This window comes from Terrapene carolina, unplaced genomic scaffold (assembly GCF_002925995.2).
Source record: "Terrapene carolina triunguis isolate 2854851 unplaced genomic scaffold, T_m_triunguis-2.0 Scaffold33715, whole genome shotgun sequence".
Taxonomy (NCBI): Eukaryota; Metazoa; Chordata; order Testudines; family Emydidae; genus Terrapene; species Terrapene triunguis.
This window is the reverse complement of record NW_020698066.1, coordinates 3,609,596-3,632,729: the sequence shown is the minus strand read 5'-3', so window position 1 is coordinate 3,632,729 and position 23,134 is coordinate 3,609,596. Positions and strand designations below refer to the sequence as shown.

General features: G+C 41.0%; 1 protein-coding gene across 2 annotated transcripts in view; it reads left to right on the top strand.

Annotated features, from left to right (window-relative positions):
- LOC112104949 (calcium/calmodulin-dependent 3',5'-cyclic nucleotide phosphodiesterase 1C) overlaps window positions 1-23,134 on the top strand; it is a 429,477-nt gene that overhangs the window by 306,923 nt on the left and 99,420 nt on the right. For both annotated transcript variants that reach the window (XM_024197556.2, XM_024197558.2), the window contains 5 exons: window positions 4,878-4,991; window positions 5,680-5,862; window positions 9,179-9,245; window positions 16,249-16,365; window positions 20,121-20,261. In XM_024197556.2, the coding sequence (XP_024053324.1) occupies window positions 4,878-4,991; window positions 5,680-5,862; window positions 9,179-9,245; window positions 16,249-16,365; window positions 20,121-20,261 (622 nt within the window). The remainder of the gene's footprint in view (window positions 1-4,877; window positions 4,992-5,679; window positions 5,863-9,178; window positions 9,246-16,248; window positions 16,366-20,120; window positions 20,262-23,134) is intronic.

The following is a 23,134-nucleotide window of genomic DNA, read 5'->3' as shown; positions in this document are numbered from 1 at the left end:
GAAAAGTGTTGTTAGGAAAATATTGTGTGTGTTTTAACTGCATTTTTAATGCAATGTAGCAGGTGGAATAAGGAGGAGGAGCCAGTATCACGTCACCAGCCAACTCTCTGCAGATCACTACCAAGTGTTCTGCAGACAATCATACTTTGATCTACAATCTGGCTTCAGTTATGATGTCAGAAACTGTGTGTGGGCATGGTCATGTGACATGATACTTAGATGAAATGCTGTTAGAGTTGTCATTACCTACAGGCCAGATTTGATCACCTTACTAATGGTGAGTAGCACCTTCTTCCACAAGTAGCCCTGTTGACTTCAGTGGGACTATTGTGGTGTCAGGTGCCAGGCAGTGGGAGTGAGGGTAGCTCAGTCTGGCCCTACATTTATGATTTGTTCAGAACTGTTTCATCCAAATACTGTATAGATGCATTTAGCACATTAAGGATAATGTCACTGGACTCGTATTTAGTGAAGGTAACAGGCAGCAGCAGCTGCTGCTAGATAAATCAGAGGTATTTGTAGATAATGAATGGTGAGGCAAAGACAATGTAATTTTTTACATGCGAGAAACATTGATTGTGTGACACCATTCCATCATAACAACGTTACTTCTGGTTTGCCAGATGATTGATGCGTAGTATACTCCATGTAATCTTCTTGTATGATGGATGTGGGTGCCATAAACTAATAGCTACTCATTGTACTAGTATTGAGTACAAATTTTTGAAGGTCCTGTGGATTAGAGCTTCTGTGTGCTTCAGCCAATGAAATAAAAGGCAAGAAATGCAAAACTTAATGTCACCGTTGCAATGTTAACTCATCCAGCCTACATACAGTTGGTATTTCTGATAACTAGTTAAGGGCTACACCCTGCATGCCAACACAAGGGAGTAAGAGGGTGTATTGTAAGGGAAGCTGTAGTGTAGTTTATTAATATAGCGTCTTAGCCATAGGCAGTTGCACACAATACAATAAATACAAATTTTAAATTGACACCACTCCAAAAAAAAATACAGATTTTAAAAATACAAATTAACCCTGCAAGTTTAGCCCATGTAACTGAAATATTTTCACTACACAGCAAATATTCTAATTTCTGAGGTGATGGGGTTAAAGCCATATGGGCCAGGAATGGAGACAGCCATTTATTTCTGAGATGGCAATACAGGTTATAAGACAATAAACAGAGTGGTAAGTCTTCAACCTGGCCAGACCTGCAAGGACAAACACAATTGTCTTTCATTACTAGCATACTTCCCTTCCAGATAGGCGTCTGCATAGTCTGGGAACAGAGACCTGTAAAAGCCCTCCTTAACATATTGAGAAGGGAAGCAAATACGGTAGAACCGAAGCATTTCTTCCCACCCCCTCTAGTGAGCAAGAAGAGACAGGGATTGGTGAGGAATTGATAGGAGGCTTGGCCTTGTCTCCATCCCCATTACACTGAGCAGTATAACTGTGCAGGTGCATCAACAGACGTGCTGCACTAGGAAGGAGTTGAATTGGTGGCGGGGGGAGGGGAAAAGTGGTGGCACTCTTCTAAGGTCTGCCCACGTGAGTCGTCGCTCAGAGTAGATTGCACAGCTGTTCAAAAGATAATCGTGTGGGCTGCTTGGCTCCTTGAGCTGGGTTCTTCCTCAGTGGGGCTGTGGGCTCTGCTTGGCTCTGTTGTATGAATTTAGATGGACTAAAGGGCCCAAACAAAGGTGTTAACTGAAACTGTCCAACATTAAACAGTTTTAAACAAGATTCGCCATTTGGTATGTAGAGACCTCAGCCCGCTTAGTACCTCAGTGGCAAAGACATCATTAAAAAACCTTGTAACCGTCTGTTAAAGATATGGGAAAGAAGACAAAACAGCTAAAGCATTTGGACTGTAAAGTGTTAAGTAAGGCTTTCATGTTAACAACTTTTTTTTGTTCTTTTGCCCTTTAGCTGTAGAGAATCTTTAGAAGGAAATCCCCTATTTTGACAGTCTTTTAGATGGTATTAAAGAAGATAATAATTGTCCTTTTGGGGAAAAGAGAACAAATTAGTTGATGGGCTGGAGTTGTCATGATTATTAAAAAGTCTGATCCCATTTCCTAAGAGAAACACACAAAAAGGGGTAAGAAAAGAACTGCAAAGATAGAAAATGCAGCTCCTGTCTCTAGCTTTGATTCTCACTTGCAACCTCACTGCTGCGAAAACACATGGGTACAAGTACACGGTCTTATCAGCCACTCCGAGACCTGATAAACTTGTACCAGCATTGGGCTGTTTTGAGCATTGCTTTTACCTGCTTCTCTGGTCACAGACGTGTTGCAAAATACACAATCTTGGCTGACTAAGCCAGACTCTTATTAGACAGGAAAGAGAAGAAATAGGATAGGGAAGGAAAAGGACACCTGTGGGGAGAAGACGCAGTCTCACATCCAGAATGGAGGTTGGGATTAAACTGGAGAGGGTGGAGGTGGTGGTGGTGTTATCTGAGTACCTCTTTCTGTCCCACTCTGGCCAGCACATTTCTCAAGATTAAGATGAAGAAGGCAAAAATGGTGTCACGCTAGATCCAGGAATCTCAGGAGATGGTGGGGTGGCAGCCATGATGGTGAAGCTTGTTCCTTTCACTTCTTTCAGTCAGCCAGTGTTGCGGTAGCTAGCTTCCCCCCACAGTCTCTTCTTTCAATGACCCCAAAAAAGGAGTGACGGATGGAAGTAGCCCATCCCTTCATGATTCTGTCGACCAGTTAGGCCTAATTTCTGACATACAAGTTTGGGTACACTGATTTCTGGTCCCACACTTTTCTTGTTTACCAGGTATGATCTTAACACAGTCCTTAAATTATATCAGTAGGCCTTGTTGTTTTGGACTAATTCAGTCTTTCTGTCTACCTTTTGCACCTTTTCCCATCAACGTTTATTGTTATAGGTTATTGGGCCACGTATGAACTTTCACTCACTTTTCACAGTTGAGTTCACAGTTACAGTAAATTTGTAGCCCAGATATCACAACAGATCCTTGGGCTTGACTCCTTCATTAGGGGAAAAAAGAAGTGTTTGTGCACCCAAAAATGCCACCCACTTGTGTTACCAACATGCACGGTGAATTATGGAGATCAAGGACCCTTCATCTTCTTTCTTACCTGAGGAATGAAATAGTGAACAATGCTGACATTCAAATGATCCCTGGGCAGCTGAGTTATACTGTTACTGAGATGAATGGGGCAGTTCAAACTCTCAGAGCTATTATTCCAGGCTTTCTGCAGGCTCAGGTAGACATCTCTGCATCAGTTATGCTTTGTTCACATTTAGAGGTTTACTTTACAACCATAAAAGCTAGACACTTAATGTTTTTAAATGAAAGTTGAGATTCTGGAGAACAAGGCAGCAGCTCTAGAGAGGTACTGCTATTGTATATATATTCATACTGGCTGTTCCTGAGCCCTGACAATATACATGGGGCTAATGCAGTTTACTCCCTTCCCCAGAGCATTGGGAAAACCAGGAGGGATACTGTGGCTCTCTAAATTGCTTTGTACCTTGCCCAGGACACATTTTAACTCGTGATTTAGCCCTAGACTGTTAAAATGTAATATTTTAATATTAGAGTTTGTTTAAAAGTGCTGAAGACTTTTCACAAAAAATATGGAAATATTTCCCCACAAGTTTTGAAAAGGAACAATTTGTCACTTATTTGAAATGTAATTATGATTTTTTTTATTGAAAAAATTTGGCTTTTTAAAACTTTTGGTGTTTTCTCCCCATTTCTCACTCTTTTTAATTTTTTCCCATCTCCTCTTCATCACCCTTTTAAAAATCTTTTTTTCCAATATTCCAGTGAAAAAGAAGGGAAGGGGAGAAAGCAGGCAGAGGGAAAAGAAAACCTCAAAAAAATTAAATTAAAATATTTTGGTTTTGTATTGCACTAAACATGGAAAACTTAAAAAAATAAACAAACAGTTACATTTTTGAAAAAAGCCATTTTTCAGTAAAATATTTTTCATTTGAAAAATGTCAGTTGGCTATGTTAAGTATAGAGTACATAAACTGGGGATACGTTTGTGTTGTAATAAGACCATTAAGTGTTGCAATCCTAAACCTTTCTGGTGTTTATGTAGTAACATTTCCAAAATATATGCTACTTGATACTACACTGTCTGCAACAAAAAGACAGTATTTGTCAACAGATACCACTCAGTGGAGTTACTGCGCTTTCTAAGGATAATGTGAAACTGCTGTATCTTGGATGCTACTGTGAGGTGCTGAGTACCCTCCGTTCTCATTGATTTCAATGGGGGTTGGAGACATTAGTACGTATCTCATAGGATTAGGCCCTTGTGCTTTGGGCCATGTCTACACTACAGGGTCTATAATGGCATAGTTATGGTCCCATAACTATGCCGGCATAACTCCGTAGTGTAGACGCAGCCTACAGCAACAGAAGGTGTCCTTCCGTCTCTGTCGGAACATCACCTCGCCGAGCTACAGTAGCTAGCTTGACAGAAGCATTTTTCTGTTGACCTAGCTGTGTTTATGCTATGGGATTATGCTGGCATAGCTATGATCCTCAGGGGTGTGAATTTTTCACATCCCTGAATGCCATAGCCTTGTCGACCTAAACTTTCAGTGTAGACTATGCCTAAATGTATAACGATCTCTCAAGAAGGAAAGTATTTTGTGATCTTTATATGGACAGGGGTCTTCAAACTATCAAAAGTGTATTTGTTTTCTTGTGAAGATAGTACTAAGGAATTTTGCTGGATCTTCCAAGTTCAAAGGATCTTAATCTGACAATATTTGAGGTTATGTTTTATGTCGGATTGTATTTTGAACTGCTACTCAATCTCAAACCCATTTCTCTCAGTGCTAACCAGGTTCTTGTTTTCCTCTCTTAGGTTGCGGTCTTTGGTAAAGCAATTAGAGAGAGGAGAGGCTTCGGTTGTAGACCTAAAAAAGAATTTGGAATATGCAGCTACAGTACTTGAATCAGTGTACATTGATGAAACTAGGTGAGTTAATGACACCTGTGTATTGATATTTTGTACCACTAAAATTAAGTTGTAATTTACATATCAGTTGGGAAACTGATGGTCTAACGGCGTCCACAGTAGGCACAGTTGCTGTCATTCTCAGATGAGAGTCCAAGATCTGAACTATCCTCTTAGGGTAGCCATCCATGTCAGGATTGAGGCCAACTGGTGGGGTGTTGTTCACACTCCTGCTTCTACCCATTGACATGTGCATAAATAGATTTGGCAAATCTATCATGTCAATTCGTTTCACCAGAACTAAATGTACGTCTACAGAAGCGTCTTGGGCAAAATTTCCAAAACTTAAAAGGAAGTAATTATCTGATTGTTATTTGGAAATGTTATAAATCTCACCCAGCTAAAAAGGATGACAAAATGGGGATTGTGAATACTGGAAAGCTGAAGATGAGAAATCATGGGAGAGTAATGGAGCTCTGTTTCAGTGTGCTGATTCTCTTGTTTATCTGCCTGGGAGTGAGCTTCACAATCTGGCATGTGGCTATCCAAGAAAATAAACAATCTGTTATAGATTGTCAAAAATGTGTTCCATTAGGATTACCAAAAAAAAGAGTGAATTTTTAACAACTGCTTTAATTAGAGTGTGTATGAGATGTTATAAACCTGTGTTAAGAGCCCTCTATTTACCCATTTTCCCACTCCCCTTCAGACGTTTATTGGACACAGAAGATGAGCTCAGTGATATTCAGTCAGACTCCGTGCCCTCTGAGGTCCGGGATTGGTTGGCCTCCACCTTCACGCGGCAGATGGGGATGATGCTTAAAAGGTCCGAGGAAAAGCCCCGGTTCAGGAGCATCGTCCATGCAGTGCAAGCTGGTATATTCGTGGAGAGGTAAAGGAAGATTTAATTATTCTGCTCCAGTGGCTGGTCAGGCATCACAGATTGTATTTTTAATATTGAATGAAGACTATTTTATTTTGCTTTTATTGTTACGTAGAGCTGAGCAAGCCTGGAAAACTGGGACTAAATAATTGATCATAAATGGAATCTTCACGTATTTGTTCGCTATTAGCATAATACGGATCTAATATTATAATTGGTGCCATTTTGGTTTTCCTCTTTTTTTTTTTAATGTATGCTTTCAGGGGCCAAAGGGAGGACAAAGAATATATGGCTTCAGATATTCCTATGATAGAGATAAGAGATTAACCAAAGGCAGACAATTCAGTCTCTGGAGTAACTCTACCTTTGTGGTCCAGGAAAATGTATAAAGGATGGACAGGTGGCTAATGTAAATCAAACCAAACCAAACCTGTATCTCATCATTCCCGGCTTGAATTACATGAGTCACTGAGATCATCCAGACCAAAATCAGTTTAAAGGTTCAGAACTGGGGGGGGGAGGGATAGCTCAGTGGTTTGAGCATTGGCCTGCTAAACCCAGGGTTGTGAGTTCAATCCTTGAGGGGGCCACTTAGGGATCTGGGGCAAAATCAGTACTTGGTCCTGCTAGTGAAGGCAGGGGGCTGGACTCGATGACCTTTCAAGGTCCCTTCCAGTTCTAGGAGATGGGATATCTCCATTAATTTAATTTAACTCAGAGGAGTCCACTAAACCAGTAAAACTCCCTCAGTCTTCTCCACTGCTGATTCCTGCAGCTTGTACCAAATCACACCTCTAGAGCTAGATCAAACCTGATTTCAAATGTCTGAACCTTTTAAAACTTCTTGCTGTTTGAATTAGGACTGCCCTGTATCCAACTTTCAGAGTTTCACCTGTCTTTAGTGAGGAACCTTCCTTCCCTGACATTCTGTTTCTTCAAAACAGAATATGGAGTCACATATACGAAATATACTCAGGGCCAAATTTAGACAATGTGTAAGCAGGCATATCCCAGTTATCTACAATGAAGTTGAATGCATTTATGGTAGGGCTGAATTGGGCTCTCAGTGTATTGAAGAGTTACTTTTAACTGAACTCTTTATGTTGTATCTACAATATTTTGTTTTATATACACCTCTACCCCGATATAACGCTGTCCTCGGGAGCCAAAAAATCTTACTGCGTTAGAGGTGAAACCGCATTATATCAAACTTGCTTTGATCCGCCGGAGTGTGCAGCCCCGCCCCCCCGGAGCACTGCTTTAACAAATTATATTCGAATTCATGTTAAATCAGGTCACGTTATATCGGGGTAGAGGTGTAGTACATTTCAGTAGGAGTTGTTCACTCCAGTCACAGTAGGTTAGCAATAGTGTTTATCAGAATTTCATTGATGGTCTAACCTAGAGTCCGTTAGACATGTTTGGTAGCCATTATACCACAGGCCACATAGAAACATGATAGTTTCTTCCTGCATATTTATAGCTTCTTTTCTATCAGTGTCTCTGAATATTCAGAAATTTCTTGTACATGTGTTAAGAGCACTAGCAGATGTCTATAAGATAAGGGGGTGCACCTGTCATTGCTTCAGTTTGGAAAACTTTTCTCACCACTTTGACAAGCTATACTATGTACACCAACCACCAAAGTATTTGTTCAGAACAATGTATTCAGTTCATTTAGCATTTTTTTTTCTGTTTTTGAATGATCTTTTTACAGATTTATTCGCTATTTGAAATTGTTCAGTAAGTAGTTTTTTATTAACATACTTGAGCCTGTGTTGTTCATGAACAGCTCATAACAAATAGTCAGTGGATTACTGCATTTTCTACCATCTGTTGTTCAGGATTGATGGATAGTTACCTAAATCACATGATCAGAGATGGTTGAAGGATTAAAATCTATATTTTGGGGGTGGGGGAATCAAAATGTCAAAGTTCTTTTAATTTCAGAAGTCTTAAAACTAGCCCCTTTTTTTTTTCAACGTTCTGTGAATGTTTTTGAATTGCTTTTTTGAAATTCGTATTAAACTATTATTGGTTATTGAAATATTTCATTTACCAAAAGCCTGGGAAATCATGTATGGTAGACTTGTCACAATAACTGTATACATGTATTTCCATTAGGTCTTATGTTGTTTACATGTAGAAAAGGGTGCAGTCTGCACCTATAGCCTTATTCAGCAAAGCATTTAAGCATGTGTTGAACTTTGAGCACTTGTACAAATCCATTAAAGTCAATGGGACTTGAGCACACACTTCAGGTTTAACACATGCTCAAGTGCTTTGCCGAATCAGGGCATAGGTGCTAATTACTAGAGCTGGGCAAAATCTTTTGTCCTAAACTTTTTTCAGTGAAAAACGTAGCTTTGACAACACTGAAATGTTTTGTGATTTTGTGTTGGTTTCACCAAGTTGTTTGTTTAGAGAAAAAACAACATATTCAGTAAAATTAAAAACATTTTGTTTCGATGTTTTCAAAGGAAAGCATTATGATTTTTTTGGTTCAAAATGACTTTTTGCTTCGCAATTTCCTTAAATTTTATTTTTTTTAAATTCAAAAACATGAAATATGCTCAAAACTGAACTGACACATATAGTTTTCTGTTGAACAAAGTATCTCATTTGACCCAAATTTACATTTTTTTTGACGTTTTAATTCACTGATTTTTTTTTTTAATTCACTTTTGGTTCAACCCAAAGCAAACATTTATTTTGAGGTTTTGGACTTGCCAACAAGCCAAAAAAAAAATCAAATGATTTACCCAGCTTTTCTGATTACCCTCTTTGCACACACCTGCACACACAAACAACACAAGACTATATGGAGCTGTTTTAAAAAACAAAGTAAATCGGCAGGAAAAGCTGTACCATACAGGAGCTGAATAAGTCCAGTCAACAGACTTGATATGTTTACTGAAGCTCTATCTTGAAATGCATTCTGCCCTGGGCCAGCAAGGACTGAGAGGGTTGAAGATGCTGTTATTGTGGGAGAATAGGAAAGTCTTGCATTGCTGAAGAGCAGCTCCTCTTCTTGATCAAGATGAGGCAGATGCTGAGTGAAATCCCATCTGGTTCTACTTGTCCAGGAAGACTGTAGCCCTAGTATGTGTCGTGGAGTGGGAAGGATGTAAAATGAGGAAAAATCAGGAAAATTGAGGTCATCCTTATGACTCTAATAAAGATATGGAGGATATGTACAGGGAAGGATGAAAGAAGAATTGCAATCCGTTTTTCTTGAATAAATGATGTCTCCTGAAAAGAACTCAAATTAATCTTTGGTTTTCTATTTTGTTTCTCTGTTCATTTATTTATTTTATTTTGGTAGAATGTACAGACGGACATCAAATATGGTTGGCCTGAGCTACCCACCAGCTGTAATTGGAGTGCTAAAGGTAATACTGATGAAAGTGTCTTTTAACAAATGTTGGTAAGGCACTGTGATATTTTGGTGGGAGGTCCTTGAACTCTCCCTCTCATTCTCTCTGAAGTTTAATATAATTCACAAACATTAATCATTTACTGATCTAAGGGAAAACCCTTCCTGTTGAGAAAAAACAGATCAAGGTTCTGGCCATTTTCAAGTGGTGAAGATGACCAGGAGGATAAGGTCATAGGTCTGTGGGAGGTTACAATACTCAGGGCAACTGAGAACTGAATGTGATGCTGAAATCAACTTGAGACTTTGATAGTAAATAAAGAAAACTACAATGCACGAGTTTGACTGAAGAGTAACCTGTTCCCAGTTGTGTGCTTTTAAATGGGAAGACTGAGATGTTATAGTGGTGATGTGTTACATTTGTGATTCCTGTTCATGTCAACAAGGACCACGGAGATCATGAAACCACTGGCAGTTTATGTGAACTATTGAGAAAAACCAGGCATGATGTCCTAATGGATAATGCCTTTATACAAGTCTCTGCTATATTAGGGTACGTCTATACTTACCTCTGGGTCCGGCGGTAAGCAATCGATCTTCTGGGATCGATTTATCGCGTCTTGTCTAGATGCGATAAATTGATCCCAGATCGATCCCGGAAGTGCTCGCCGTCGACGACGGTACTCCTGCTCCGCAAGAGGAGTACGCGGAGTCGACGGGGGAGCCTGCCTGCCACGTGTGGACCCGCGGTAAGTTCGAACTAAGATAGTTCGACTTCAGCTACGTGAATAACGTAGCTGAAGTTGTGTATCTTAGTTCGAAGTGGGGGGTTAGTGTGGACCAGGCCTTAGTGATGAGTGAATCAGCACAAACCTTTGTCTTTCTGTGTGTTGAACTGAAATATGCTTTGAAGAGATTCTGTCACTTCAGTACTATAGTTTAGCCTGTCTGTAGATAGGATACCCAGCCCTTCACAATGAAACAGGCACGGTGTTTCACATCTTACTATAGGCTCAACAAGGTAAGGGCTGAACAGCGATCTTGTGTTTAAGGCATTGGAGTACGAGTCAGAAGACCTGAATTTGTTTTCCAGCTCTACCATAGACATGAGATATGTTCTACTCCAGTTGAAGTTAATAGGATAACTCCCTTTGAAGTAAATGGAGCAGGATCTAGCCCAGAAGCTTTCTGTGCTTCAACCTTTTTATATGTAAAATGGAGGAACGCTATTTCCCTGCATCACAGGAGAACAGTGAAGCCCAGGCACTTTGAAATCCTCCCTCAATGTAGGGCATTATGGTCCTGTCTTGCTTCTTTGGGTGAAATCCTGCCCCCATGGGAGTCAATGCCAAAACTCCTGACTTCAACAGGACCAGGATTTCACCCTTAGTGTTCTGAATTATTTTAATCTTGAAACACTAAACAAACATGGTTAACCTTCACTTTGGGTTTGTCTACATGAACAATTAGTTTGCGGCAAGCTGGGGTGTGAATCTATCCGCACTAGACTGCCACGGTCTAACTGTTCATGTGCACCCTGCTGATCCGCATTAACAGTTTGATCTAGTCCTCTTTGAAACTGGACTAGATCAAAGTGCATTAGTGGACTGTTAATGTGCGTCAGGAGGGTATGTATGAACAGTTACACCATGACAAGTTAGCGCAGGATAGATTCACACCACAGCCTGCTGGGAACTATGTGTTTGTGTAGACAAGTGCTTAGAGCAACAAAACAGCTTTGAAGGGGTCTACACTCATTCAACTTTCCTCTTCCCTCCAAACACTGTTTGTCATGCTGAACCCTCATTCAATTAGTCTGTTTGTTTCTTGTAAACACAGAGCAAATTCTCTTTGCTGTAATGATACATTTTGAACTATAATTCTGTACTTATAAAAACCCCCAAAGCCTATGTTTTGATTGCTGACATTAAAAACTGGGACATTTCAGTTGTTCTCAAAGAAGTTCCTGGGATACAGAGACCATCATATGAAAAAGTAGGACTGACCTGGTAAAAATGGGGCACGTAATCACTTTACCGTTTGAAATCTGTGGCAAAACTCTTATTGAATTCACAATCAAGCCATATATTATTTTTATTATTATGATTCTTATTTTAATTTTAAAAGTTCCAATATTTGTATAAATTACGGATGTCTATACATACAAATACACATTATTATTATTAACTCATTTGCTTCCTGACTGGTGTCAGTGACTTATAAAATAGAATAAACACCTAAAACCAGTGAAGCTTTTAAAAGGACTGTGTGGATGCTTTCTGCACTGTTTCCCCCCATCTCTCCTACTCCCCACCCATTTTCTTGAATAGCTCAAAGAGTTTGGACTTAGTCTTTTGCAGGGGGGAGCGTCCCTCCTTTTATTTGCTTCTCTTGCCTCGTCCCACTGATAGTGTTTGAAAACCAAAAGCACAGTTTATGATTTCTCTTTTAAGGCTCAGTCCACAAATCACCTCTCTAAGAGCTTGACCGTGTCCTCAGAGCTTGTAAAATCAGTTGCTGTGTAGAAGATGATTTACCAACACATGTGAAAATGACTCTCTGAGGGCAGGACTGAGACCCCAATGTCCCCTGTTGCTCTCTGACTCTTTCTGAGACGTTCACCAGGCTCTGCATGGGTTTTTCACTCTGAGGCACAAACTTGATCCTTCAAAGACTCTATATCCAATGCCATTCACTCCAGGAGGAGTTCTGCATGTGGGAGGTTTTGGGGATCGGGCCCAAATTATGGTTAGATGTAATCACAGTACTTTGGTCTTATTTAACTGTCCTGCTGGTTGGATAATGGCTGCATGGTACTTAAAGCTTATAAGCCTTGTTTGCATCTTTTCCTTCAGGGCTGATCTTAAGGGGCAGATGCTCAGCTGGTGTAAATTCTCATCGCTCCAAGGCGTCAATGGAGCGATGACAGTTTACACCAGCTGAGGATCTGCCTCTACGTCTCTTACACAAATGCAATTTCCAACGAGATTTTAGTCTTGCTAAAAGTGAAGGAATATTCCACCCAGAGTCTGTTGTTTAACAACACTCAGCATAATGTTATGTCTAGCTGATCCCCTTCCTCGTCCCTGGGACACGGCGCCAAAGCCATCCCCGTACGCATGCATAAATAAAATGCAATCATCTTTCTTTTTCAATTAAAGTGCCTTGGGGAATTGGGAGCCAACCTGCAACAGAGATTAAGTGTGGAGGATAACGTCCAATTTAAAGATGTAAATCTTTAATGCACAGTTAAAGGAGTGTAATTCAGATAGGCATGAATATGCTCATGTTGGCAGCACCACAAAGTTCTCAGCAATCAGGAATGCTGGTCTCAGGCCAAAGATGGCTGCACTGCTGATCTGTATATCATTCTCCCAGCTATACCTTCTCTAGCACCTTTTCTTATTTTGCTTGGGAGAGGAGGGCACATGACATTTCAAAAACACCTCACCCTTGGACAAAACGTAACTATGGGCTATATCCTACAAGGTGCTGAGTACTCTCAGTTCCCACTGACTTCAGTAGGTGGTGATGGTGCTCAGTGCTTTGTTCAGAATCTTGCCGAATTGAGTTTTATAAACTAAGATTAATGCTTACTCCTACTGTACCCACCACCTCTCCACCCTCAGCCTTGCTATATAATTTATAATTCAGTAGACAGCGTAGGGGGAAATCTCCCACCTGAATGTGGATATCTACCCCTCTTACCAACGTTGGCAGTTAACACTACTGTGATTTTTCTCCTACTCTGTAGTTTTCTGGAGCGCCTGAGGAAATATATGTAGGGTAAAAAAAAGTTGAAGAAAATTAGGGTCATGTTAACTCTTGGATATTCAATAACATGTGTGACATAGGAGTGATATTAAAACCAGCATGAACTGAACACCACTTGGATCTGGTTTTCAGCATTACTGGAGGGAGAGGGTGTCTAATTGTTTCCCCACTATTCCTTACATTTTTATATTTTTGTATTTATTTTATGTCTTTAAATTGCAATTGAATAAAACCCACCCATTTAAAAAGTTGTAGGCTCCCTGACACTAAACTTATACTAGCATAATGATGACAGGTTTCAGTGTGGTAGCAGGTTAGTCTGTAACAGCAAATGATGGGCATTCAGCATAATTAAATACACATAATTAAATATACAGGTAACAAATTTATTGAGTGTTTGACTTTTGATACTATTTTCTAATTCAATGAATAAAACTATTGAAAAGATAAATGTACTTTTTTGTTCAGATAGAGCCCTCAGTGCTGCATAGAGTTCCCCCAGTTGTATTTGAAATTGGCTATATAAATAGGTCAGTGTTAAATAACAGGATGGGGAAGGAAGATGGGGGAGATGTTGCAGGACTACATATAGCTTAAAGCTTTGTGCTTTGTGGGCTTGGTCTGTTGTACATACATTTAGATGGAATGTATGGCCCCAAAGAGTTAAAGGTGTTAATATGACACAGTCACTGTCCAACATTTGCGGTTTGGTAAACAGAGACCGCAGCCTTCTTTGTACTAAGGCAAACACACCATTAAAAATCCATTTTACCTTTTATTAAAGATAGAGGAAAAAAAGGAAAAAACATTAAAACATTTAAAATGTAAAGTATTAAATGAGGTTTTCATTTTAATAACATCCCTGGTTCCCTTTCCTTTTAGCTGTAGAGTCTTTAGAAGGAATATCTCCCTGTTTGACAGTCTTTTAGATGGCATTAAATATGGCAATAACTAGCCTTTTTGGGGAAGAGAGATGAAGTTAGTTGAGAGAAACTGGAACTGTTGTTAAAGTTTAATCCTGTATCCTAGAAGGCAAAACAAGGCAAATATGCGCAAGAGGGGAGAGAAAAGAACAGCAAAGACAGAAAATGCAGCTTCCATCTCTGGTATTAACTTTAGTTGCAACTTCGCTGCTGGAGATATACAGGTAGGGTACATGGTCTTATTAGCCACTCTGAGACCTGGCAAACTCGTACCAGCATCGAGTCATTTAGGGCACTGCTTGTATCTGCCCCTCTGGTCACAGGCTTACAGCAGTGTTGCAAAATATACAGTCTTGGTCAGCTAAGCCAGACCCTTATTAAATAAGACAAAAGGCGAGAGATAGGAAAGATAAGAAACAAGGCATGTAAGGAAAAGGACTGTGTATGTGTGTGTGTGTGTGTGTGTGTGTGTGTGTGAGAGAGAGAGAGAGAGAGAGAGTCAGACTCACATCCCAGTTGGGATTGAGCTGGTGGAAGCAGCGATATCATCTGGCTCCCGCTCTCTGGCCTGGTCTGGTTAGGACATCTCTCAGAATCAGGATGACAAAGGCCCAGTAGTATTATGGTAGATCACAGGGTCACAGGAGACAGCGGAGGTGGCAGCCATCATGGTAAAACTTGCTCCTTCGCTGTTCTCCTGTCTCTGTCAGTAGTTGTTTACAATCAGGTTCTTCTGCTAATTTCCCCAAAGTCTTTTCCTTTTTAAGAATCCTAAAAAGGAAGAATGGGAGGAATGGCCTATCCCCTCATTAATTTGTTCACTAGTTAAGCCTAATTTCTGACACACCAATTTTGGTCCATTGATTTTCGGTCCCATACTTTTTTTTTTTTTTTTTTTTTTTTTATTAAGCATGATTTTAACACAATCCATGAATTATTCCAATAGGCCTTTTTTGTTTGGATGAATTCAGTCTTTCTGCCTTCCTTTTGCACCTTTTCCCATCAACATTTGTTGTTATAGGTTATTGTGACCTTTTATAATCTTTCATTCACTTTTTAGTTTTACAGACATGGTCATTCTAAGGTCACTTCTACATCCTTTCCATCTCTTGCCCAGTGGAAATGTAATGATTCCTCTGCCAGGGGTGCCTTTACATTCTCAGAGGTGGGGACCAGAACTGATCCTATGTGCTTGGTGTTTGCCAGTTAAGACAATCTCAGTTTTCACTCAGACTCTCTGGCAAGCTCCTTCAGGGGGTGTTTGCCAAGTGAATTAGTAAAAACTGAGTAACAGCCAGTGGAAATTGGACCTCAGGCATCAGATATTTCCTCCGTTATTTTGCCACAAGAGAAACTACTCTTTCTGTGTTTCTAGGTCAGACTGAAGCATGAAATATATTTCATGCTTCGGGGAGCCTCTTCTTGTGAGAACTGCAGAGAGAGACTCTGCAGACTTGAGAGGTTCTGATACAACAGGTGCCTTTAAAATCTCAACATTCACCATTCTAAGTTGGCCCAGTATCCACACTATTTTCCTAGACTTAGGAGAAAGCACAGAACTGCAACCAATGCAGAGACAGATGCTGAATATGCAACAGTGCCAACTGTAGACTGTGTAGGCATCGTAATGGTAGGGTGCTTATCCAAACCAGGATTCCAAATCTTTTGACATTCAGCCTTTGCTGATCGTAGTTAGAGATCATGAGTGACCATAATTTAAAAAATCATTTTTGAATGTATATTCTTTGTTAAACTCCTGCCAGATCTGCCATGATCGTAACACATTGCAGGGTAAAATAGAACAGGGGTTCTCAAACTTCATTGCACTGCAACCCTGTTCTATACAAAAATTACTATACGACCCCGGCGTGGGAGCGGGGGGAATGAAGCCTGAGTCTGCCCAAGCCCCACTGCCCTGGGCAGGGGGCCCAAAGCTGAAGCCGAAGGGCTTCAGCCCCAGGTGGGGAGCTTGTAACCTGAGCCTCACCAACCACGGGGGAAGCCCTCAGGCTTCAGCTTTGTCCCTGGGCGGTGAGGCTCGGGCTTTGGCCCCAGACTGCAGCAAGTCTAATGCCAGCTCTGGTAACCCCATTAAAATGGGGTCGGGACCCACTTTGGGGTCCCAACCGGCAGTTTGAGAACCGCTGAAATAGAACATGCTCTGATGAAAGGAAATTAGAGTAATCCAGAAGCAGTGATGATTTTTTTTTCATATTCCTCAAAATTATGCTTTCCTGATTGTTAAAGATTTAAAGCGGCAGAAATTGCATTGTAATTATAAAAGAAATGGCTGTATTAACACCTTTTTTCCACACCTTGCAGAATGTAGACAAGTGGTCCTTTGATGTATTTGCACTGAATGATGCTAGCGGGGATCATGCGCTGAAATTCATTTTCTACGAACTTCTCACACGCTACGATCTGATCAGCCGTTTCAAGGTTAGTAAATCTGAGATGAGACTTTTCTTCCCAACTCCCCAGAAGATCATGGAAGGAAATAAACTCAAACTTTATTCAACCTATGTTCCACCCATACTTTTTTTGTAACTTTTACTATGTTGGAGCAGTAGTTCCCCCAATATGATTAAAATACTTTCCTGTGCACTACAAATGTCTGCTAAACCATGCATTTAATTGGACTGGGGTCCAAATATGTTCCCTTCAAAGTCAACAAGAAACTTTTTGGGACTTTTGCGGGACTGCATCACAGTCCTGGAATAATGACAGGTTTCAGAGTAGCAGCTGTGTTAGTCTGTATCTGCAAAAACAACTAGAGTACTTGTGGCTCCTTAGACTAACAAATTTATTTGAGCATAAGCTTTTGTGGGCTACAGCCCATTTCATTGGATGCATGTAGCCCACGAAAGCTTATGCTCAAATAAATTTGTTAGTCTCTAAGGTGCCACAAGTACTCCTGTTCTTTTAGTCCTGGAATATAATTTAGTCACATTTCCTCTTCAAGAATGAGCTGTGTTTTCACCATTTCAAGAGATTGACATGTTGTACTTGAGTCCCTCATCATGATAGAAATTACAGCTTAGATGAGTCCATCATCAAATAACTGTAATTTTTAAGGGAGATTCTGGCTAAACTGTACCTGGAACATTGGGAATACCCAACTGTACTCCTGTGTGCTGTAAAATCTTCAGATTTAGTCACTGTATGAACAAGCATTGTTGATGCACTACTGATAGTTGATTGAACAACTTGTACCTGCTACAGGTTCATGTTTAGAGTTATCGAATTACCGATGCAATGAATGCATTTTAAAAGATTTTTCAATGGGGGATACAGGGGGTTTAAAATCTCAGGATACATTTAATCTTGGCCACTCTTCGTAACTGGGACTGTGTCATCTTCAGTATGGATACTGCTACAATCTAAATAGTAAACTCTTTCTTGTCTCCCCTCAAAATTAAATATTGCTATTTCTCTTGCTTCCTATCAAGCATGCCATGTTCATGATTGTGACGGGTTGGATCCCCCTTCTGGGTGCCACCTGATGTAGTGGGGTCCCACTGAGCCCACCTGTCCCACCAGCCTGGGTTCCCCTTACTCTGTGCTGCTGTGACAGGCTCTTAGGCCCCCTTCTGGCACACACACAGGTAGGGACACACCCAGCTGTAGAATCACACAGAGTCTGCAATCAGCTCTCTGTGGAAGGACTCAGCTCAGGGAATTGCCCAGCACTCTGGTGCACAGACCCTCTGGAGTGTAAACCCAAAATTTTATTGTCTTGTACTGTATAGAGAGCTATACAGCGTAAGCTCATGAAATTCGCTCCCTCCCTCAATGTGGAGGAAGATATGCACAGCTTTTTGTTGTCCCCCTCCAGTTATGAATTGCACAAACTGGGTTTTGGAATAAACAAAAAAAAAGTTTATTAATTACAAAAGGTAAATTAAGTGATTATAAGGGATAGCAAACAGATCAAAGCAGATTACTGAGCAAATAAAACAAAACACATAAACTAAGCTTAATACACTAAGGAATACTTGCTACAAATAATTTCTCATCCTAAAAGTTGTTTCAAGCAGGTTGCAGAGTTTCTTGAAGGTAAACTGCACCACATGCAGCTTAAATCTCCAGGCATTCCTTTTACAGGCTGACCTTTCTTGCCTGGGCTCAGCCCCTGCCTCCCCCAGCTCAGTTCCCTTGTTTCTTCAGGTGTTTTCAGCAGTCTTCCTTCTTGGGCAGGGAGGCAATGGAGAAGAGCCTAGATTAACTCACTCCCCAGCCTTAAATAAGATTTGCATATGGCGGGAATATTTTGTTTCCTAGTTTGACTCCCAGCCCCTTCCCTTGGGAAAGTACCAGCATTTCAAGATGCTATCCTGTACCAGGTGACATGATCACATGACCCTGCAGTGTCAAAGCAGCATCTTAAGAAACTTCTCAGGAAGGAGGGAGATTAGTATCTTCACAGTCCTACTGTCCTTCCTAATGGCCCATCCAGGCTGATTGCATACTGTCTGGTGTGCGTTCCCCAAGTACACACACAGTTGTAACTGTTACATGGTCAATATTCCTAACTTCAGATACAGAAATTATACATGCGTACAAATTGGATAATCACATTCAGTAGATCATAACCTTTCCAATGATACCTCACCTGGCCCATCTTGCATATCTTAGTTATGCCATATTCATTTAATAACAATATTTCTATGAAGAATATGGGGCATAATGTTACAATGATACATCTATTCTGACTAGAATTTGTACTTTTCAAAAAGAAGCTCTATGAATGATTAGTCTTTTCCCAATACTTGTTGTTTTGTAAGCATGGTGATCAAGTCCTTGAACTAGAACACAGAAAGCCTTTTATCACTTTCCCCACATAAATTTCATTCACAGAGCCAACTACCGATGTCTGCTGCATTCAGCCTTTCAGATCTGTGCTGTTCAAGTTTCATTTCTGCACAGTTGACCAGAGCTATCAACAAGACAGTAATAGAGATATACTGTACGTCTGAGGGCCTACTTACCAAGCTCTCTTTCTCTTCATTTAGGCAAATACTGTACCCTTATCTTCCTTGACAGATCTTTGCTTGTCCTACCACCACTCAAGCTTTACATTACTTCTTCAGCTGTATCCAGAGCATGAATCATTTCAAGCCTTCAGTTCTGTTGAGGTCTTGAGGCTGTTGCAATAATGGAAGTAGTTGCACCACTGGTATTATTTCTAAATTCACCTGCCCTTATTTTCTCTTACACTTTTGAGAGGATACCTCATTCCAGTGTGCTGGGAATGCTGAATGTTGCCACTGACCTTGTTCTCTAGAGTCTTGAGTTTCATAGATTGGGAAAGGAATTAAACACTCAAGCATAAATATTGGTGACCTAGTGGTGTCCAGATCCAGATGCTGCCAAAGCTGGGTTTTATATTCCAACCTTGGATAGTATTCTCAATTAAATCTGGAACGTGAACAAAAATGGTGGAAACCTCACAAGGAAAAAATAACTGTTCTCATGAGATTTTCATCCTTTTGCCTTGGCCAAATTCTTTCTCTGACCCGTATTTCCCTGGCACCTGTCTTGCCCAGAGGGTCCCACTCACTATTGTTGTCTTCTGAGAAGAGCCCCACAAGTCTCCCCTCTTTGGGCTGCTTCTTCAGGGACTGCCCCATATCCAAAGAGGATCTTCCCAGGATGGTCAGATTCTGCCTCCCTTTTCCCCTCACACACACTCCCACCATGCACACACAAGGCAGAGTTGTTTACAGTTTGCTTCTGGCTGGTAGTGCCACTGAAAGTACAGATCCAGATAGCCACCACACAAGAACTTCAGAAATTGTAGTTCTGAGCATGTGGCACTAGCATTGGAGAGCAGATGTTGCCATTCCCTTAAATGTGTGCTTGGACTAGTGACATTCTCCTCCCCAGGAAATTGCTAAATTCTGCCCTCACCTATAGTGATCTTGGATATAGTGAAATTCTGTTTATAATGATCATGGAGTGGAAGGATGGTCTTGTGGGTGGGATGCTAAATGTGTGATTCATCTCTGATGTGATTAGGAATGGGTAAACTTCTTGATTTGCTGTCAGTTTCCGCAGTGCCTGCTAAGGTGTTTTAGGCGATTTATTTATGTATAGACCACATTTTGGGGCACTAAATGAAAGTTACTCATAAAAATGCTAATAATTGAAGACAATTCTGTCCTCCGTGCATTTAACTTCGTTTCCTTTTTTAGATTCCCATTTCTGCTCTTGTCTCCTTTGTGGAAGCACTGGAAGTTGGATACAGCAAACATAAAAATCCTTATCACAATCTAATGCACGCAGCAGATGTTACACAGACTGTACATTATCTCCTTTTTAAGACAGGTGTGGCGGTAAGTACATGAATACCAGAACAATGAGACTGCAGCATTTGTGCTCATTAAAGAGATTATATACAGTAGAAACTATTCCTACTGTAGATGAACTTGTCATTTCTAAGTGCCATGAAAATGAAAAGTGCTCTGTAGGTGCTCAGTATTATTGGAGAACTTGGATATGGTGAAATTCCTTTTATAGTGATCTTGGATATAGTGAAATTCTGTTTATAATGATCATGGAGTGGAAGGATGGTCTTGTGGGTGGGGTGCTAATCTTGGGAAACCTGCGATCAATTCCCTGCTCAGCCACAGACTCCCTGTGTGACCTTGGGCAAGTCATTTAGTCTCTTTGTGCCTCGGTTCCCCATCTTCAAAATGGGGATAATATTATTTACAAGGGTGTTGTGAAGATAAACACATTAAAGACTGTGAGAATCTCAGATGGTGTAGTGATGGGAGCTGTACAAGTATCTACACTATTTTGGTTATACTGAAACTCTAGGGAAGTAGAATGGCACAATCCCTCCTTGATAGAACTGGTGTAGGCCTTGCCTCCTTTTGTCTCCTTTGAGGTGATGCGTGCCCCTAGGGTACCTGGAGGGGGTGCAGACCCTGCATTTAACAATGATTAGCAGTCAGGAAAACCTACAGCAAGAGAGACTAAAGACGCTAAATCTGTTTAGATTAACAAAGAGAAGGTTAAAAGGTGACTTGATCGTGGCCTATAAGTACCTACACAGGGAAAAGATATCTGATTACAGAGGGTTCTTTAATGTACCAGACAAAGACAGAGAAAAATTAAGTGACTGGAAGCTGAAGCAAGACAAATTCAAACTGGAAGTGCAAGTGTATAACAATGAACAATGTACTTTGGAACAATGTACTTAGTAACATGGTGAATCCTCCATTGCTTGAAGTCATTAAATCAAGACTGGATAGCTTTCTAAAATATCTGCTCTAGCTCAACCAGAAGTTATGGGCTTGGTGAAATTCTATGGTCTAGGCTATGCAGAAGGTCAGACTAGATTATCATAGGGTCTCTTCTCACCCTAACGTCCATGAATGAATGCCCTTGAGTGCAGGGAATATAATTGTCCTTGGCTCTTGCACCAGCAAGGAGAGAGGCATGGATCTCAGTGAAAAGGACTTCAGTAACTCAGCCAGAGGTTAGGGGTCTATCACAAGAGTTGGGAGGGTAAGGTTCTGTGGCCTGCAATGCACAGGAAGTCAGACTAGATCAGGGTGGCCACAACCAGCCCTTCAGACATTTTAATCCAGCCCTCGAGGTCCCGCTGGGGAGCGGAGTCCGGGGCTTTCCCTGCTCCATGTGTGCTGTGGCTCTGCACGGCTCCCAGAAGCAGCGGCATGTCACTGCTCCTATGCATAGGGACAGCCAGAGGGCTCTGCACGTTGCCCCCGCCCCAAGTGCCGCCCCCACAGCTCCCATTGACCAGGAACTGCGGCCAATGGGACATGCAGGGGCAGCACCTGTGGATGGGGCAGCATGCAGAGCTGCCTGGCCACGCCGCCGCTTAGGAGCCAGAGAGGGGACATGCCGCTGCTTCTGAGAGCTGCTTGAGGTAAGCGCCGCCCGGAGCCTGCACCCTGACCCCCTCCCACGCCCCATCCCTGATCCCCCTCCCACCCTCTGAACCCCTTGGTCCCAGCACAGAGCAACCTCCTGCACCCCAAGCCCTCATCCCCAACCCCACCCCAGAGCCTGCACCCCCAGCTGGAGCCCCCACCCTCCCCACACACCCCAACCCACTGCCCCAGCCCGGAGCCCCCACCTGCACCCTGAACTCCTCATTTCTGGTCCCACCCCAGAGCCCACACCCCTAGCTGGAGCCCTGACCCCCTCTCACACCCCAACCCTGAATTTCATGAGCATTCATGGCCCACCATACAATTTCAAAAATTTTTCATTGAAACAGTTTTCTGTCAGAACACGTTATTTGGAGGAAACTGAATTTTTTTGTTGTGAAGTTGTACTTATTTTGGAAAAGTTTTGTTTCAGAAAAAAATTGGAAAAAAGAAATGTCAAAAATGACAAAAAATGGGATGTTTTGACATTTTCAGAAAGAAAATGTTTGATTTTTGTTTTGTTTTGGAATGAGTCTGTTTTAAATTTACTTTTATTTATATGAAAATGCTTGGAATTGAAAAGAAACATTTCAAATTTATCAAAACAAAGTGTTTCAGTTGACCCAAAACAAAAACAAAAATTTAAATTTCGTTCAGTAAAATAGACATTTTGGTTTTTCTTCCCAATTTTGGATGGAACTGTTTTTTCTGAAAGCTTGACATTTTTCATGGAAGGGAAAAATCCCTTTTCCAACCCATGCTAATTAGTATACAATTGAATGAATTGGTTGCTGTTCCTGTGACTGGTATGTTGTTCAATGAAATTGTACTGTGCTTTATTTTTATTTAAATACGGTTCATTTACTGCTTTTTAGAAACAGCCTACTTAAACTGATACAATTGTGTTCGGCATTGACTCCTCCCATTGCAAGTATCCATGTAAAACTTTCGAATAAAAACCAAAAAAGCCTTGGATTTCAACTGAAAAGTATCTTTTACATAACATCCTTTGATTCTTCAGAGTTTATTATTAAAATTGTAATATTAGGAAGAAGATAAAGAAACTCCCAGTTGCAAATGACTTAGCATTATTAGGCCTGTTCTACACTAAAAAGTTAAGTGGACCCAGTTATGTCATTCAGGGGTATGAAAAATCCACACCCCTGAGCGACATAGTTAAACTGACCTAACCCCCGATGTAGACAACAGTAGGTAGGTGGTAGAATTCTTCTGTCAACCCAGCTACCACCTGTCGGGGAGGTGAATTGCCTATGCCAATGGAAAAACCCCACCCGTTAGTGTAG